Here is a 17,742-nt window from a genome sequence, read left to right on the forward strand (position 1 = left end):
GAATACTATGAGGATATGGGTGAGGTCACGCCAGAGTATTATGTCCTACAGAATAACCGCCACAACCACCACAGGCCAAGATCAATCAAGTAGTGATTGAAGAGCCATCAGAAGATATTGAACTGGCGAGGGAACTAGAATTTAGTGGGGAATACTATGAGGATATGGGTGAGGTCACACCAGAGTATTATGTCCTATAGAATAACAAGCCAGTACCTGTGTTTCAAACCACGATACAGTGGAAGGGCAAGGAAATCAACTCAAATCTGAGAAGAGGACCTTTACAATGCTATGGCCGTGCTGGGCCACATCGAGTAGCCTAATGTCCAAATAAGAATATGACTCATACACACCAGCCACAACAAGTGGTGACCATGCCCAATGACATGCCAGTGCTCACTTGCACAAAGTGTGGAATTGATCATCTGATCAAAGATTGCCCCTACCAAGCAAGTGGTTCAGCTTCTACTGCTAAAATCAGGCACCCATTTGTACCATTAGTGTACAATCTGGGAAGATCACACCGCTCAATGTCCTAACACGAGCTCAAATCTCAATTAGGTGACAAAGGAAGGAACCGGGTGGATGCTACTATTTCCAGATCGGGTCGTAGGAGAAGAGTGAAGAAATTAGGAAAGGGGGAAACACTGGTTACAATCCAAGACGAAGAAGACACAATTGTGATACCGGATCCACACAATCAAAGGAAGAGGGGGGTCAAGGGATCAATCTGAAAGGGTTAGACCTAGGAACACAAGGAGAACAACCAGCAACCCCCAAGGGGGTTGGTGAATATCCTAATGCTGATGACCTGACGAAGAGATAAGGAAGTTAGAAGATGCCAAGGCCCTAGTTGAAAAGTACCAACAAATTCATGAAACTAAGCCTAGGGCCAGCCAAGTAAGGGATACCATCTATCCACAAGATGTACCACCCCGCAAAAATAGGGCTTTGAACCTACCCACCCCGATTCCAGAAGGAACTGAAGCAAACTCCCAAACAAACACAATGACTAGAATGTTTGAGAAAAATGAGTTGGGGGGGGTCCATTCATTCCTTCCCCATGGAAGAATACGAGACACCTCGATGGGAAGAACACTCTATATCCAAGAAAACTAGGGATATAGGAAGCCTAGTAGCTATGCTATTTATGTTGAAATTTGAGCATAATGATGAGCTATGGTGGATCAAACACTAGAATCAACATCATTAACAAAGTGATTAGTAAATAATTAAGATGTAATTAGTGGGTAATTAGTAAATAGATTAATGTAGGCATGGATACTCAAAAACCAGCAAATTCTCATTAGGGCTATGCCTCAATTTATAGAGTTTACATCAAGCATCAAATCCCATTGATTTCTCCATGATTCACTCCCAGAATATCTCCACCTCTTGGCTGATTCTCTCCACCTCTTCTCTTTTCCCTGAATATCTCCCAGAATAACTCCATACTTCCTAAATTCTCTTATGCTACCCTTTATTCTCTCCCAGTAGATTCTTCTCACCTTTTCACAGGTTCTTTCACAATTACATCTTCTCTTTTACAGCCTCTAACCAAGGGCTTGTTCCCGCACACACTCTATTCACTTGTATTTTCAACATCTCCCCTCAAGTGAATAATCCTAGCACACCTGGACCCTATACCAAGTTTCCCTCTTACTTGATAGCCCGCGACCAGTGCCTCAAGTCCCTAAACTCCATAGTCCTTGACACACTCTCTCTCTATATGTCCAAGGCTACTATAAGTGCCCACGACCTTGACTAAAGTGCTCACAAATACATCTACCACGTGGCCTACATCATAGGTGGCTCAGAGGTGGTTTTACTTTATTGGGGCAGGTTACATTGGGTTGTGGGGTCTCTCTCTCTCTCTCTCTCTCTCTCTCAGAAAAGATGATCCGACTCCACTTCCTTTGGAGCCTCCATGAAGTTTGCCGATGTCGTTCCTTCTCCACTGGGTTTGCTGTAGCAGTCTCTCGCAATGTGTCCTGGCTTTCCACATTTGTGGCAAGTGAAGGTCCTTCCTCCTTCTCTGCCTCTTCCTCGTCCTCGTCCTCGAGAGAATCCTCCTCGGGTGAAGAATGCTTTTTCTTCTCCTGCTGTTGAGTCGAGCCCTTTCTTCTCTTTGCCTCTGCTCTCTTGCTCTAGTAGAGCTGCTTCTATCTCTTGTAGCTTCAATTCAGGTACATTCTTTAGTGTTGCTACAATGTTTTCATAATCACCTTTGTCCACACTCTTCAGAAGTACAGCTAATGCTTCATCATCTTCTACCTTTTTGCCAATAGCTGTAGCTGTTGCCTAATGCTTTTATATTTGTTCAAGTGTGTGATTAAAGGATCACTTTCCTTCATGTCCAATTTGTAGAATTGCATTAACAGATTTATCTTTGAATTTTTTGCTTGTGTACCAAATAATTTATTGAGTTCATCCCATGCATCTTTTGCCCATTGTATCCCTGTGATGTGATGAATGATTTCATCATTTAAACTGAGTGCAATAAGTCCCAATGCTTTTTCATTCCTGCTCTTCCACTCATTTTCTCCTCTCTCTGGGCATTCATCTCTCCCTTCAACTAATCCCCACAGATTTTTCCTCATGAGCAAATACATGGTTTTTGTCTACCATGTGTATAAAACTGCTCCCCATTAAATTTGGCTATTTTCTGTGCTGAACTCATGGTGATGTGAAGGGAGTCTTACCTCTTGATCCAATTTCAAGATTCAAGGACAATGTCTACCCTTTTACAACTCAATCTGGTGTTTAATAGATGATTACAACAATTTTATCAGCATAAAATCATCAGAAATTACATTAAATTAAGGGTAACCAATTTGTACGGGATGGTTGGAGTATCAAACCAACTCCGATTTGCAATCTGAAGTTATAGGGATCTGTATCAGATACCTAATGGTTAATTTGAACCCTCAATTGTACCAAAATACAGTGATTAGCACTGATTAATCACTGATTAGCAAATTAATGCTCTGTTTTGTGTACAAAAAATAGAGTATGCGGGGAGTCCAGATCTGGTGCCTTACACTTCAAATGAGCTCAAATGCTTTCAAAGGCATCAATAGCAATGAGTCTAGTAGAGGATTAAGCCAAGAAACACAAGATTTGACCAAATATTGAAAGCTTAATCTCTGTTTTACCAAAGTCACCTGCAGATTTGATGAAGAGCTTGGATCTCACTGTAGACTTGATGAAATTGAATTCTGTCTTCACCAGCTTGTAGAGCATGCTTGAATACACCTTGGGCTATGAGAAATTAGAAGCATTTGATTTGATGAGGACGAGATCTGCAAATTACTCAGAAAAAAACGCGCAGGCCAAATCGTCGATTTCTCCTTCGTTGCTTGGCGGTTTGCTGCACCGTCTTGATGAGCTTGAAGCCAAGTGTGTTGGCTACCATATGCTAGAAGCTTTTGCCCTAATTGTGAGTGTGCAAGCTGAATGGAGTCCTCCACTGGCTGGGGGTGAAGGGGTGAAGTGAAAAATAACTAAAATTTGGATTATTTCTTAATTATCTACTAATCTTGATTAATTAACTAATGGGCTCATAAACCTGATGGATTCTAGGCATGGCTCTGATACCATGTTAAAATTTGAGCATAATGATGAGCTATGGTGGATCAAACACTAGAATCAACATCATTAACAAAGTGATTAGTAAATAATTAAGACGTAATTAGTGGGTAATTAGTAAATAGATTAATGTAGGCATGGATACTCAAAAACCAGCAAATTCTCATTAGGGCTATGCCTCAATTTATAGAGTTTACATCAAGCATCAAATCCCATTGATTTCTCCATGATTCCCTCCCAGAATATCTCCACCTCTTGCCTGATTCTCTCCACCTCTTCTCTTTTCCCTGAATATCTCCTAGAATAACTCCACACTTCCTAAATTCTCTCATGCTACCCTTTATTCTCTCCCAGTAGATTCTTCTCACCTTTTCACAGGTTCTTTCACAATTACATCTTCTCTTTTACAGCCTCTAACCAAGGGCTTGTTCCCGCACACACCCTATTCACTTGTATTTTCAACAATTTATCCACCAACTGTCCAGATGCCCTTGGATCAGTTGTTATGCAATTCACCCACCCTATGGACAGATGTAAAAGAATGGGTTGAAGGAGGTTTAAGGCCAGCGGAGAATATGGATGAGGCTCTGCCACCCTTGGTAGAAAGACCCTTAAGGCATACAAAGGAAACACGAGTGGTTAAGATACCAGTTAACCAACTGGGACGCTACTATGAGAGTGACGACACAAACGCTACCATTCCGATTCCATAATGGATACCAGGCGTTGGCCATCCTGGAGGGTGGGGCAAGTGTTAGCATTTTCAGAATTTTCTGGAGTATGATCCAATTAAGGTTCCAATGGGCCAATAGGATTAATCCAAGTGTTGGGATGAGATAAATCCAAAGAATAAAATAAAATACCCAAAAATGAGTAAATGCTCGCATAAGATGAAGAGTTGACTCAGTACAAGGTTTATTAGTTAAAAACTAACTTAGGTATATTACTAAACAAATGAGATATTTTGGAGAAATGATGCCTATGACTTCTATCTGCATGGTTGATTGGCAAACCATGGATGGGGAGTCAATGGAGGAGACATCAAGTACAAAAGGTACCGTGGTGCAAATTCATACCAGTAGTCAGCGCATCAGGCGATGGGCAAAGACAAAAACGGTATCTAGCCCAACGAAACGCATTACTGCGAAGCACACCAACGGATGCCCAATGGTTGAGATACCTTATACATGATGAATTCTCCAAGGATTAGGGCAAAGAGTTGAGTAAAATATCATTAGAAGGGAGGAATATAGAGAAAATCACCCTTAAGGAAACTGATACACCCAAACTTACAAAATCAGGATGCCAAAAACGCAACCAAGCCTTGGCAGAGGCAGAACGTGAGGCCAAGAAAATCATGGAAAAAACCAAAAAAGACAATGAGGACAAAACGGATGTACTCCCAGTGCCTGACCATTTCAAGAAACTATATAATTGATGATTAAAGAGTGGTCCGGTTAACAGCCACTAGGGTAAAAGAGGAAGGGTTGTCAACATCATACAATGGCCCGACAGAAGTCAAGGAGGTTGATATTGCGGAATCAGGGGAAGAATCAAGGCCCATCTATATTGCCAAGGATTTGACCTGTGCAGAGGAAGTAGATCTTATTGCTCTTCTCAAGGAATACAAGGATTGTTTCGCCTGGAACTATAAGAAAATGAAAGGGGTGCCACCCGAGGTGGTACAACATACGATTCCAATTATGGAAGGATCGCGGCCTGCCAGCAGGTAGAAACCATACCAGATGAATCCAAAGTATGCAGCAATTGTAAAGGAGGAAATTGATAGCACATTCTCGATGGGAAGATCATTTGAACTGTTTGAGGAAGGTGTTTGAACTTTGCCAATTATATCGAATATCACTAAACCCTTTGAAGTGCCAGTTCTGGGTCAAGCATGGTGTGGTACTAGGACACATAGTCTCAAAAAATGGCATATCCACTGATGATAGCAAGGTCAAGTTGATTTTGGAACTACCACCGCCCACCAACTACAAAGGTGTGCAAAGGTTTATGGGTCATGTGGATTATTATCAATGCTTCATCGTATTTTATGCAGAGATAGCCAGACCCTTGTATAAACTGCTCATTGTCTTTGAGTGGACCAAGGAGTGTCAAGAGGCTTATGATCGTCTGAAGCAAGCCTTGGCAAGCGCACCCATTTTGCGACCCCCCAAATTGGGATCTTATATTCCACGTACACATCGATGCGTCAAATTTTGCAATTGGTTGCATGCCAGCCCAACCTAGTGAATTCAAATTGGACTATCCAGTTTGCTTTGCTAGTCATCAATTGAATGATGCAGAGGTGAACTACACCACTATCGAAAGAGAAGGATTGGCCATGGTCTACGCAGTCAAGAAATACTGACATTATCTCTTGGCTAATAAATTCATATTTTTTGTGGACCATCAAGCTTTGTTATATCTAGTGAATAAACCTTGCACCACAAGAATAACCACACGTTGGCTATTATTGTTGTCGAAATTTGACTTTACTGTCACGGTAAGGAAGGGAACACATGTGTTGGCCGACCACCTGTCAAGAGTTCCAAATGGAGAACCAGCATCTGGTGTCGATGATGACCTCTCCCTGATGCTTGTCTATTCAAATTGGATATGGTACCGGAGTGGAGCGAAGAGATCTCAGAGTATTTGGCTTATGGCTTCCCTCAGGACGTACCCTTAAATAAGGATGAGATGCGGAGGCTTATCAAGCTTGGAGCACCATATCAATTGATTGCCGGAGAGTTGTATAGATTGGGCAAAGACAATGTGCTCAGATGATGCGTAAGGGAGGATGAATTCGTGACCATACTGGAAGAGTCACATTTCGGGATAGCAAGCGGGAATTTTTCCAAAGAAATTACAACCCGGAAGGTGCTCCAAGAGCTGGACTCTAGTGGCCCACGTTATTCGGGGACGCTAACGAGTTCGTCAAAAGATGCGAGGAACCTCATTCTCCAAGCTTATAGAGACAAAATGACTATAAACAAAATTAGAGAGAGAGGGAGAGAGATAGTAAAAACATATAATAGAAGCCAAAATGACCTATGAGATCATGTACAACCATAAATATCTGGAAGGTCTTGAACAAAATAGATATTGTTGAGAATAACAAAAGAAAAGGAAATAGAAAAAGAGACCCCTTATTAGGAACCTATTGAAGCTACAATGTCAGTGCATGCATCAATATTACGTCATTTTGAGACTCAATAGGTTTAGGCTTGTTTCAAGAATCTTTGATGAGGGCTCTTCCATCATGGATAATTATCCAGTTGTCTTGTTTGTGACCTTTACAAACTTTGATTACAACATTTTTAGTCTTATAAATGCGTTTAGATTTGTTTCAAAAATCTTTAGCTTAAGCAGTTGCACACTTGTTTTAGAGATAAAAACACTCATGGATAGTGATAAGTAACCTACACTTATATAGCTCTCCATGGTACTCCATGGAAGGCCCAAGCTTGAGTAGAAGAAAATATTTGAGCCAACGCCATCATGTAGATTTGGGGAGAGAGAGAGAGAGAGAGAGAGAGAGAGAGAGAGAGAGAGAGAGAGAGAGAGAGAGAGAGAGAGAGAGAGAGAGAGAGAGAGAGGATGGGGCTTCTTGTTTTTTTTCCTTATATAATTGGGGTTATGTCTTTTAGCATGGGAGGCGCCCGCCCAGGGGTGCGGGGGGAGGGGGGTGGGGGGGTGGGGTTGTGTGGGAGAGGTTTCATAGAGGATGGGAGGTTGGGTAGGATATGACACAATAATGATGTAGTATGCCACAAGGAGGTGGGATTACTACTTTGCAACCAAAGTTTTCTACCACACTTGAGTTCCCTTATTACTGTACGATAGAAGATGAAATGAGGCAAATACATGCAAGGATCTTTCCCATTGTGTTATAATATATATATATATATATATATATATATATATATATATATATATATATATAATGTATGATTTCAATAAGAGAACATTTAACAACTCACTTACCTCATGGTTTTTATCATTTTAGAGAGAGAGAGAGAGAGAGAGAGAGAGAGAGAGAGAGAGAATCAAAGGTTTGTCAAGAAAAGGTGTAGGTTAACTAGTTTAAAAAAAGAGGGATAAAAACACAAAAATAAGGATACTTGACTACCCCTTATGTGTGCTTTTTGCAAGGAAGCACTTTAAGTAGCATCTTCATGCCTTGACCGATGTAAGAATTACAGTGAAGGGGGAAGGCACTAGAGGGATACTATGATTTGAGTTTTTTCCCAAGAGAGATTCATGCCATTATAATGGTATCCTTTACCTTATATCAAAGTTTTCACCAAGGTTGACAATCCAATCTGAAACATGTGCACCTAAAAGTACTTAAGAGATAGATGGGCCTTGAAATCATGCAAGAATATTAGATGTTTAGATGGCAAATCTAATGAATCCAACATATAAAAAGTTTCAATAAAGAAAATCTTCTCATCATAGGGTGGCTCCAAAATCTTCACGCTAATATGAAAGGGAGAGGGATATTTGCATGGAAAAAATATTCATGCTAATATGAAAGGGTGAGGGATATTTACATGGAAACATCATGCTATACTCTTTGCATGGAAAAAATCTTCATGCTAATATGAAAGGGTGAGGGATATTTACATGGAAACATCATGCTATACTCTGAAAGAGGGTGAGGCATATTTGCATGGAAACACTTGGTAGTAGAAACCAAGAATGGCAAGTGACTAGTTCTTAAGGCATAGAAGTATTGAAGTATAAGCCACATAACTCCACTTCCATGCACTCAATGTGGCTTGCAAGTCTTAAGATTCACTATTTGACCATACTTGTTGAGATGGCAAATGGGGCTAAATGTATTATGGGGCATAGGATCTTGGAGTGCCATATAAAAGCCCCATGTTTGGTGCAATTGCAACTTCAAATCATGTGGTGATGTTGTGGTGAGGAGAGTGACATTGCAAAATTTGTAACTTAAAATATTTGGGAATGTGCTTGCCATGTTTAACAATAAAAGTTTCTCTTTCTTAGTAAAAACCCTCCCATTTGGTTTTTCTCTTTGACTAGAGGTTATAACTTAAAGTGGTAAAATGTTTGAGGAAGGGATGCCTCATCTTATCATCTAGCAAGGTTGATATTTCAACATAGCCAAATCAACTCGCATTGAAGTGGAAGTGGAATCTAGCTCGGAGTTGGAAAGGAAAGTAGCACAAAGGGATGCCGTTGCATCCAAAGTTCTTTCCAAGGCATTGGTTGGATCTTTTTGGATGTAAAACTTTGCTTTTGGGGAATAATGCAAGGAATTGTTGAAGAGAGAGTGCTTGATAATGCATAAGACATGGTTCTCTTACATGAGCTTGAGCAAATCATGTACCAATATCATTTTAAAAAGATGGGCTAAGGTAGCTCAATTATTAGGCTAAGGTAGTCTCACTTTTTTTTTAAAGGCTAAGGTAGTTTCACTTTAAAAAGTTTTAAGAAGCTAGGGAGTGTTTTCCACACACCGACCTACGTGGGTGGCACTGTGGGGCCGGTCGGGGTCCACGTAAGCACCATTCTGATGATGAAAAACGTGAACAATTCACAAAACACACTTCTTTGCTTTATTCGTACAGCCAGCTTTTCAATATAAAGCAAGTGCCATGTTGAATGCTCTATTGTCAAACGTGTTGTCCTCCATATATGGCACTATAAAAGATTTAATAAATAAAATCTCTCTTTTTAAAATTATTTTTCCTTTAGTATAAAAGGGAAAAAGGTTTTTTTTTAATGAACTGAGAACCTCACTTTTTTAAATCTATATTGCCCTCTTCAATGTAAAGGGTGGAGGGGGAACTCTTATCCCGTTTCCTTTTCTAAATTAGAGAAAGAAACGCCTTTTTCATGAGCTCGTTCACAAGACTCTCTTTTTCTTAAACAAGAATTTTAAAAAAACTACTTTTTTGTAATTTTTAAAGAAACTATTTGTTTTTCTCCTTCTTCTTTTTTGTGTGTGTTTTTTTGTAAAGAGTGTTGGAGCTATGATTATCCACCTACAAAGAATAAAGGGTATGTGTAAGGACTTGCAAAAGCAAAGATAAGGACCTTCCAAAGATGGGCGCAAATTTTGTAACCACCCACCTTTATTTATAGCCATGCCCTGGGATTCTTCAAAAGCATGTCAATTCATTAGTTTATGTGTCCTCTCCTCCTTACGAATCTATTCTTCTCTCTTATCACACAATTCTAAGGTTCCGTCTTTTGATATTTCTCTCTCTCTCTCTCTCTCTCTAACATTAATATGGCCTTTGTTACCCCCCCTCCCCCTCCCTTCCTTTACACTCTCGCAGATGATATAACCATTAATTCCTTAACTTTGTAGTTTTCACAAGCTTTCAATGCATAATCAAGTACTCTCCTTTGCTTTGCTTTCCATATAGAATTGGCCTTCATTCCTTTACTATTCTTACCTCTTTTAATCCAATTCTTATTACTTTAATCATGGCCCCTACCTTCAATTATTCCTCTGCATACCCCTTGCCTGATTATCCTCGTCAAGAACTGATAAAAGATGGTAAATTATCACATAATGAGGCTCATTATGAAGACGATTTGGCCCAAGATGGCTCTATTGACATGCAAGGAAACCGTGTGAGAAGGTCAAAGACGGGTGGTTGGAAGGCTTGTGGCTTCATAATAGGTAGTGATTCTAGTACCTTTATGCATTTTTCTAATCACAATGCCAAAATATATATATATATGTATGTATGAGCTTTTTCTTAATTTTAATTGTTATTTTTGCAGATCGTTTGTGTATTATTTACTAGCATGGTGCTGATAATCTAGAATAGACAGTGGCATGATTTCATGAAAAGAGCTGTGGCATTTACTGATGTTGATCATTTAGACTATACACCGCCATGATGATGACATGCAAAGAGCGAGCTCCCCTACTCACTAAATCTAATGCAGAAGAATTGGGCCTAAACTGCCCACATTAGCTGTTTTAATTAAATTGGATTAGCAGGTTGATTACTAATGCCGTCCGTAGTACACCCTTTTTCTTAACCTGCATATATTCTTCCTTAACACAATTTACTCGCATAGTGATGAAGAAAGTTCAACGTTTCTCCCATTCTTGCAGCTAAAATCCTCGCACAAGTGAGGTGGATTAGCAAAGTTGTTAATAATGCATGCTTTTTTTTAATTAATCATATAATTCACAGGAGGATTAACAGAACTATTGATGTGAACATTAGTTGTGTTTCTTGTTTTGTTGGGAAAATGTAGTGGATGAGATAAGTGAGCGGCTAGCCTACTATGGGATTGCTTCCAACCTTATCACATACTTGACTACGGTGTTGCATGAGGGCACAGCTTCATCTGCAAGAAATGTGAACAATTGGATGGGGGTGACATATGTAGTGCCCTTGGTGGGTGCTTTTGTTGCGGATACCTTCACGGGAAGATATTGGAGCATTGCAGCCTTCTCCATAGTTTACATATTGGTAAGAGGAACACACACACACACACACACACACAAAAGAGAGAATCAAAACTTTCCATATTCTGTCTAAAGCATTGATTGTTGCTGTGCTCTGCTGCTTCTTGTTGATTATGCAGGGACTGGTGTCTCTGACTCTCTCGGTCTCTATAAAGAGCTTGAGGCCGCCATCTCCATCTTCTTGTGGTGCAGCTGCACAAGTGGTATTGGGCAGCAACGCAGCAGCATGCCCACGAGCAAATTCAGCACAGTTGGGGGTGTTTTTCTTCTCACTCTACCTGATATCGCTGGGGACAGGGGGGTTGAAGCCATGCCTGGAGGCGTTTGGGGCAGACCAATTTGATGAAGAAGACACAAAAGAGAGGAGGAGGAAGAGCTCCTTTTTCAATGTATGGAACATGGGGCTATGCATGGGGGCCCTGACGGCCTTCAGTGCCTTGGTCTACATCCAAGACAACAAGGGCTGGGGGCTGGGCTTTGGGATACCCACGGTGGCGATGGGCGTTGCTTTTCTGCTTTTCCTCGGAGGGACTCCTTTCTACAGGCACAAGAGGCCCGGGGGTAGCCCCCTCACGCGTGTGGCCCAAGTGCTGGTGGCCGCCCTTCGCAAGTGGCGGCGGCGTGTGAGCGTCCCCTCCGACCCGGCCCTCCTCCACCATGAGCCCCTCTCCGACGACGAAGAGTCTGATCTCCGCAGAGGTCGCCGCCTCCTCCACACCGCCTCGCTCTCGTGAGTCCAGATCTCTGTCTGTCGATCACCACCTTTTTCTCCTGCATTTTTTTCAGCCTTTACCGTAGCTTATAAAATCTTTGTTAAAACAATGTCTGTATGCACGAATATGTATGTGCGCACGTGATTTTGTATGCATGAATATGTATGTGCGCACGCAAGCACGTGAAAAATATTGAACAACCAAGGATCGTGAGAGTTTGAGCTCCAGCTTGAAAAATATTGAACAACCGAGTAAATCAATCCCTAGTTTTTTTTAGGCGATTGATGATGCAATGTTCACACAAAACTTGCAAACTAGTATATGCAACAAACAAACTTGTAATTCAAAGGAATTGGTAAATTCTCAACCAAAAACCTTCAAAATTCTAAGGCTCCAAATGTTCTGGTGCTGCTAGAGAAATGTTCACATTGATATACAAGGAATGGTAGTATAGGAATTTCCTTTCTTTGACATTTAAGTGTTGTGTTTTGATGCAGGTTTCTTGACAAAGCAGCTGTGGAGGAACCGGAAAGTGAAGCAACTAGCATTGATAATAATCATGGAGTAGAAATGGTGGCCAAAGCCAACCCATGGAAGCTATGCACCGTGACACAAGTAGAGGAGGTGAAGCTTTTGGTCCGAATAGTGCCCATATGGATGACCACCTTTGCATATGGCCTTGTATTTGTGCAGGTGACCACTTTCTTTACAAAGCAAGGTGCCACAATGGACAGGCACGTGGGAAAGCACTTCATCATTCCGGCAGCCTCCCTGCAAACCTTAACCGCTCTGGTGGCCATCGTATTGCTTCCTATCTATGACAGTGTATTTGTGCCCTTTACACGCCGTCTCACGGGCAACGAGCGTGGGATCAGCCTCTTGCAACGTGTGGGCTTTGGTCTCTTCATGTCCATCCTGTCTCTGGTCGTGGCCGCAATTATAGAACATAAAAGACTTGAAGCAGCTTCCCACCATGGCCTCCTTGACAACCCAAAAGCTACCATACCCCTGGGCATATCTTGGCTCCTCCCACAATATGCCTTGATAGGCATCTCTGATGTCTTTGCCACCGTTGGATTGCAAGAGTTTTTCTATGATCAAATGCCCGATGGATTAAGGAGCTTGGGAATGGCTCTCTACTTGTGTGCCAGTGGCATGGGTGGTTTTATCAGCAGCATTCTCATTACTCTTGTTGAGAATGTGACTAGCCATGGTGGCAAACATCCAGGATGGCTTGCCAATAACCTCAACAGATCTCACATAGACTACTTCTACTGGCTTCTTGTGGTTGTTAGTTCCATCAATCTCTTGGCCTTCATGATCATCTCCCAATTCTACACCTACAAAAAGGCCGAGAGCCCTAAATCCACCAAGGCCTCTTGCCCCACTGATCATGAGCTCAAAGTACACCACTATATTGAATCTGCATAAAGTCCATAAGCAAGGCCTTATTAGCTATGATAGTATAAGTCTTCATCTTGTAGGCCTAGGATTGATATTTATACTAGCCTAGAAATTCTTGGAGAGAGAGAACACAAGAATCCAGCTTCATGAGCCACATTCCAATGGTGCTGCCACATTATAGAGAAAACATGACTCCAAAATCTATGTCTCTCTCGTTTTTGTATCATGCATAGTTTGGTATTGGTTTCTCCTTTCTTGCTTCCTTTCCCTTTTACTTTGTATGACCGATGGTCCTATGAGGTAGTTTTCCTCATAAGTCTTTTTTTATGAGTAGAGGGCTTCAAGTAATTCCCTATGTCTCAACAAAAATTATGATGCAAGTATTTCTTAAACATAGACTTCTTCTTTTTTTTTTGCAAAATTACGACTGGATAGCTATGCAGGCATGGCTTCCCTCTAACAATCATCAATTTAACCCAATATGCCACATTAATGGAGCCATGTAATATGAAGCTAAAATTTGTAAGCAGCATGGTTTAAAACCGCCTTAAATTTGGTGCGGTTTTAAAAAGATAATCAAGCAAGTTTTGTTTCAACTATGCTCTACAACAATGTTTGTAAAAAGGTGAGCAATAAGCTTTTTTTGCACTCAATAAGCCATACAATGTCCATAAGAGATAATAAAAACCTGAGGATATAGTCAACCTGAGGATATTCTCAACTTAAAACAAACTTGAGGATATAATCAACTTAAAAACAAGTAAAGTAAGAGAATCTAAATGTCAAGGCTAAACATGCCTCATAGGAGCACCTCCCACAATATTTCCTTTCCTAAATTTATGTTCAATTCAAGCTTTCTTCATGTACAACATGTATGCCTTGATATCATGTAAACTATTACACACCCAACATGTAAGCTATTACACACCAAACACATAGATGTAGAATCACCTAAATATTTATATTATGTGATCCTTGTCTTTTTCATGAGTGCCTAAATTAAGCTTGGCCTAGGTCCTTATCTTTTTCATGCGTGCCTAAATTAGGCTTGGCCTAGGTCCAAATGCATGTGACTCTCACTCAATGCAAGAAGAAAATTTGTCCTAGGAGTCCTTGTTTAATACAACTCCACCCTATTGTATACGTGAGCGGTTGGTTAAGAAAGGTTCCAACCATCAACAACCATTGCCACATGATTGGTATAGCTTAGTGGACTTGGTATTTTTTAACCTTGTTAAAGGCATGGCAAAAGTGCTTACCCCATGATAGGTAATCAACAATTTGTACATGTGATCTCTGCTTCTTTGCTTGTTTAACAATCCTTTTCCCTTCCCCAATAGACTTTTTTTAAGATTTTCTAAAAGCATCATCCCCCTAGGGCTATTGGGGGCAAAAGGGCTAAGAAATAAAAGATACATCCCACATAGTGATAGAGGATGGAGCAATAATGGAGAAGAGAGAAGAAAGTAAAGTAACAAGAGATCCAATTTGAGAAACATTTCCTACAAAGAGGAGAGGGATACACTACCACAAATATAGTAGAATACATGCATTTTTTATATTATTAATAGGGTTTCAATGTTACAAGCATTAAACAAGTTTGGTTAATTTTTCAACCCTTCCCTTGATAATGTTAATAGGGTTTCGATATGTTATAAGCATTAATCAAGTTCCCTTGATTGTACCATACTCGGCTCTAAGCTTATACTTATAAGGTTAAAGCCTTACATATTTTTTAAGGGTTTTTTAGGTTAAAACTTAGAAAAGTGCCCATAATTGCAACAACTCAAGTAACATAGCTAAGGTGATTAAGGAAAAAGCATACCTCAAGTTTTTCCACTTGCGAGACAAAGCCTCTTCTTCTCTTCTCTTTGATAAAAGTATCAAAAAAAAGCCTAATGGTTTCTCGCAGTGGGGGGTGATTAAGGTAGTGAGCTTTTTCCATACCAAGAGTGGTTAAGGTGGTGACCTTTTTTCATACCAGACCGGTTCGATTCCACACCACAGTGGTTAAGATAGTGACCTCTTTCCACACTAGAGTGGTTAAGTTAATCACTTTTTCCACACCAAACCGGGTTCTATGAAGAGTGTGTTCCTTTCTCACATTTTTTTAAAAGAGAAAACTGAAGGTTTCACTCAAAAAAAACAATTGACCCAACTCCATAAAAGGGGTAAAGAGTGTGTTTCTTTCTCACAAGCAAAAAACAAAAAGCCTAATGGGTACTGTCAAAAAAAAACTAATTGTTATTATTACTATTTGATTAAAATGATATCTATATGTACACTACTTTTAAAGACATTAGACTCTTCCCACCCAAAAGAGCTATATCAAGGATCAATGAGAGTTTGAGCTCCAGCTTGAAAAATATTGAACAACCAAGTAAATCAATCACTAGTTTTTTTTAGGCGATTGATGATGCAATGTTCACACAAAACTTGCAAACTAGTATATGCAACAAACAAACTTGTAATTCAAAGGAATTGGTAAATTCTCAACCAAAAACCTTCAAAATTCTAAGGCTCCAAATGTTCTGGTGCTGCTAGAGAAATGTTCACATTGATATACAAGGAATGGTAGTATAGGAATTTCCTTTCTTTGACATTTAAGTGTTGTGTTTTGATGCAGGTTTCTTGACAAAGCAGCTGTGGAGGAACCGGAAAAAAGTGAAGCAACTAGCATTGATAATAATCATGGAGCAGAAATGGTGGCCAAAGCCAACCCATGGAAGCTATGCACCGGGACACAAGTAGAGGAGGTGAAGCTTTTGGTCCGAATAGTGCCCATATGGGTGACGACCTTTGCATATGGCCTTGTATTTGTGCAGGTGACCACTTTCTTTACAAAGCAAGGTGCCACAATGGACACGCACGTGGGAAAGCACTTCATCATTCCAGCCTCCCTGCAAACCTTAACCGCTCTGGTGGCCATCGTATTGCTTCCTATCTATGACAGTGTATTTGTGCCCTTTACACGCCGTCTCACAGGCAACGAGCATGGGATCAGCCTCTTGCAATGTGTGGGCTTTGGTCTCTTCATGTCCATCCTCTCTCTAGTCATGGCTGCAATTACAGAACATAAAAGACTTGAAGCAGCTTCCCACCATGGCCTCCTTGACAACCCAAAAGCTACCATACCCCTAGGCATATCTTGGCTCCTCCCACAATATGCCTTGATGGGCATCTCTGATGTCTTTGCCACCGTTGGATTGCAAGAGTTTTTCTATGATCAAATGCCCGATGGATTAAGGAGCTTGGGCATGGCTCTCTACTTGTGTGCTAGTGGCATGGGTGGTTTTATCAGCAGCATTCTCATTACTCTTGTTGAGAATGTGACTAGCCATGGTGGCAAACACCCAGGATGGCTTGCCAAAATAACCTCAACAGATCTCACATAGACTACTTCTCCTGGCTTCTTGCGGTTGTTAGTTCCATCAATCTCTTGGCCTTCATGATCATCACCCAGTTCTACACCTACAAAAAGGCCGAGAGCCCTAAATCCACCAAGGCCTCTTGCCCCATTGATCATGAGCTCAAAGTACACCACTATATGGAAGCTGCATAAAGTCCATAAGCAAGGCCTTATTAGCTATGATAGTATAAGTCTTCATCTTGTAGGCCTAGGATTGATATTTATACTAGCCTAGAAATTCTTAGAGAGAGAGAGGACACAAGAATCCAGCTTCATGAGCCACATTCCAATGGTGCTGCCACATTATAGAGAAAACATGACTCCAAAATCTATGTCTCTCTCGTTTGTATTATGCATAGTTTGGTATTGGTTTCCCCTTTCTTGCTTCCTTTCCCTTTTACTTTGTATGACCGATGGTCCTATGAGGTAGTTTTCCTCATGAGTCTTTTTTTATGAGTAAAGGGCTTCAAGTCATTCCCTATGTCGTCTCAACAAAAATTATGCAACAAGTATTTCTTAAACATAGACTTCTTCTTCTTTTTTTTGCAAAATTACGACTTGATAGCTATGCAAGCATGGCTTCCCTCTAACAATCATCAATTTAACCCAATATGCCACATTAATAGAGCCATGTAATATGAAGCTAAAAGTTGTAAGCAGCATGGTTTAAAACCGCCTTAAATTTGGTGCGGTTTTAAAAAGATAATCAAGCGAGTTTTTTTTCAACTATGCTCTACAACAATGTTTGTAAAAAGGTCAGCAATAAGCTCTTTTTTGCACTCAATAAGCCATACAATGTCCATAAGAGATAATAAAAACTTGAGGATATAGTCAACTAACAAATGAGGATATAGTCAACTAACAAATGAGGATATAGTCAACCTGAGGATATTCTCAACTTAAAACAAACTTGAGGATATAATCGACTTTAGTATATAATCTACTTAAAAACAAGTAAAGTAAGAGAATCTAAAATTCGAGGCTACACATGCCTCATAGGAGCACCTCCCACACATGCCTCATAGGAGCACCTCCCACAATATTTCCTTTCCTAAAAATGTTCAATTCAATCTTTCTTCATGTACAACATGTATGCCTTGATATCACGTAAACTATTACACACCCAACATGTAAGCTATTACACACCAAATATACAG

At 40.4% G+C, this 17,742-nt stretch overlaps 1 protein-coding gene across 2 annotated transcripts; it reads left to right on the forward strand.

The window, feature by feature from the left end:
- Positions 1-9,733: 9,733 nt before the first annotated feature.
- LOC147626926 (protein NRT1/ PTR FAMILY 8.1-like) lies at positions 9,734-16,986 on the forward strand. Of its 2 annotated transcripts, none has more exons than XM_086815478.1 (4): positions 9,734-10,255; positions 10,846-11,063; positions 11,179-11,789; positions 12,270-13,524. In XM_086815478.1, exons 1-4 carry the CDS (start codon positions 10,057-10,059, stop codon positions 13,201-13,203), a joined length of 1,962 nt encoding a protein of 653 aa, XP_086671604.1. In that variant the 5' UTR covers positions 9,734-10,056; the 3' UTR covers positions 13,204-13,524. The 2 variants fall into 2 exon arrangements, with proteins under 2 accessions (XP_086671604.1, XP_086671605.1); XM_086815479.1 differs by lacking the exon at positions 12,270-13,524 and adding an exon at positions 15,803-16,986 and having other exon boundaries at positions 9,795-10,255.
- Positions 16,987-17,742: the final 756 nt, after the last annotated feature.

This window comes from Cibotium barometz, chromosome 21, assembly GCF_041138505.1.
Source record: "Cibotium barometz isolate CiBa-2024 chromosome 21, ASM4113850v1, whole genome shotgun sequence".
NCBI classification, from domain to species: Eukaryota; Viridiplantae; Streptophyta; class Polypodiopsida; order Cyatheales; family Cibotiaceae; genus Cibotium; species Cibotium barometz.

Excerpts from the sequence above, each read along its gene's own strand:
- LOC147626926 (XM_086815478.1), top strand. The coding sequence starts at position 10,057 with ATGGCCCCTACCTTCAATTATTCCTCTGCATACCCCTTGCCTGATTAT. Across the intron at positions 10,256-10,845 it reads GGCTTGTGGCTTCATAATAG|TGGATGAGATAAGTGAGCGG; the intron begins GTAGTGATTCTA and ends GGGAAAATGTAG. Across the intron at positions 11,064-11,178 it reads TCTCCATAGTTTACATATTG|GGACTGGTGTCTCTGACTCT; the intron begins GTAAGAGGAACA and ends TTGATTATGCAG.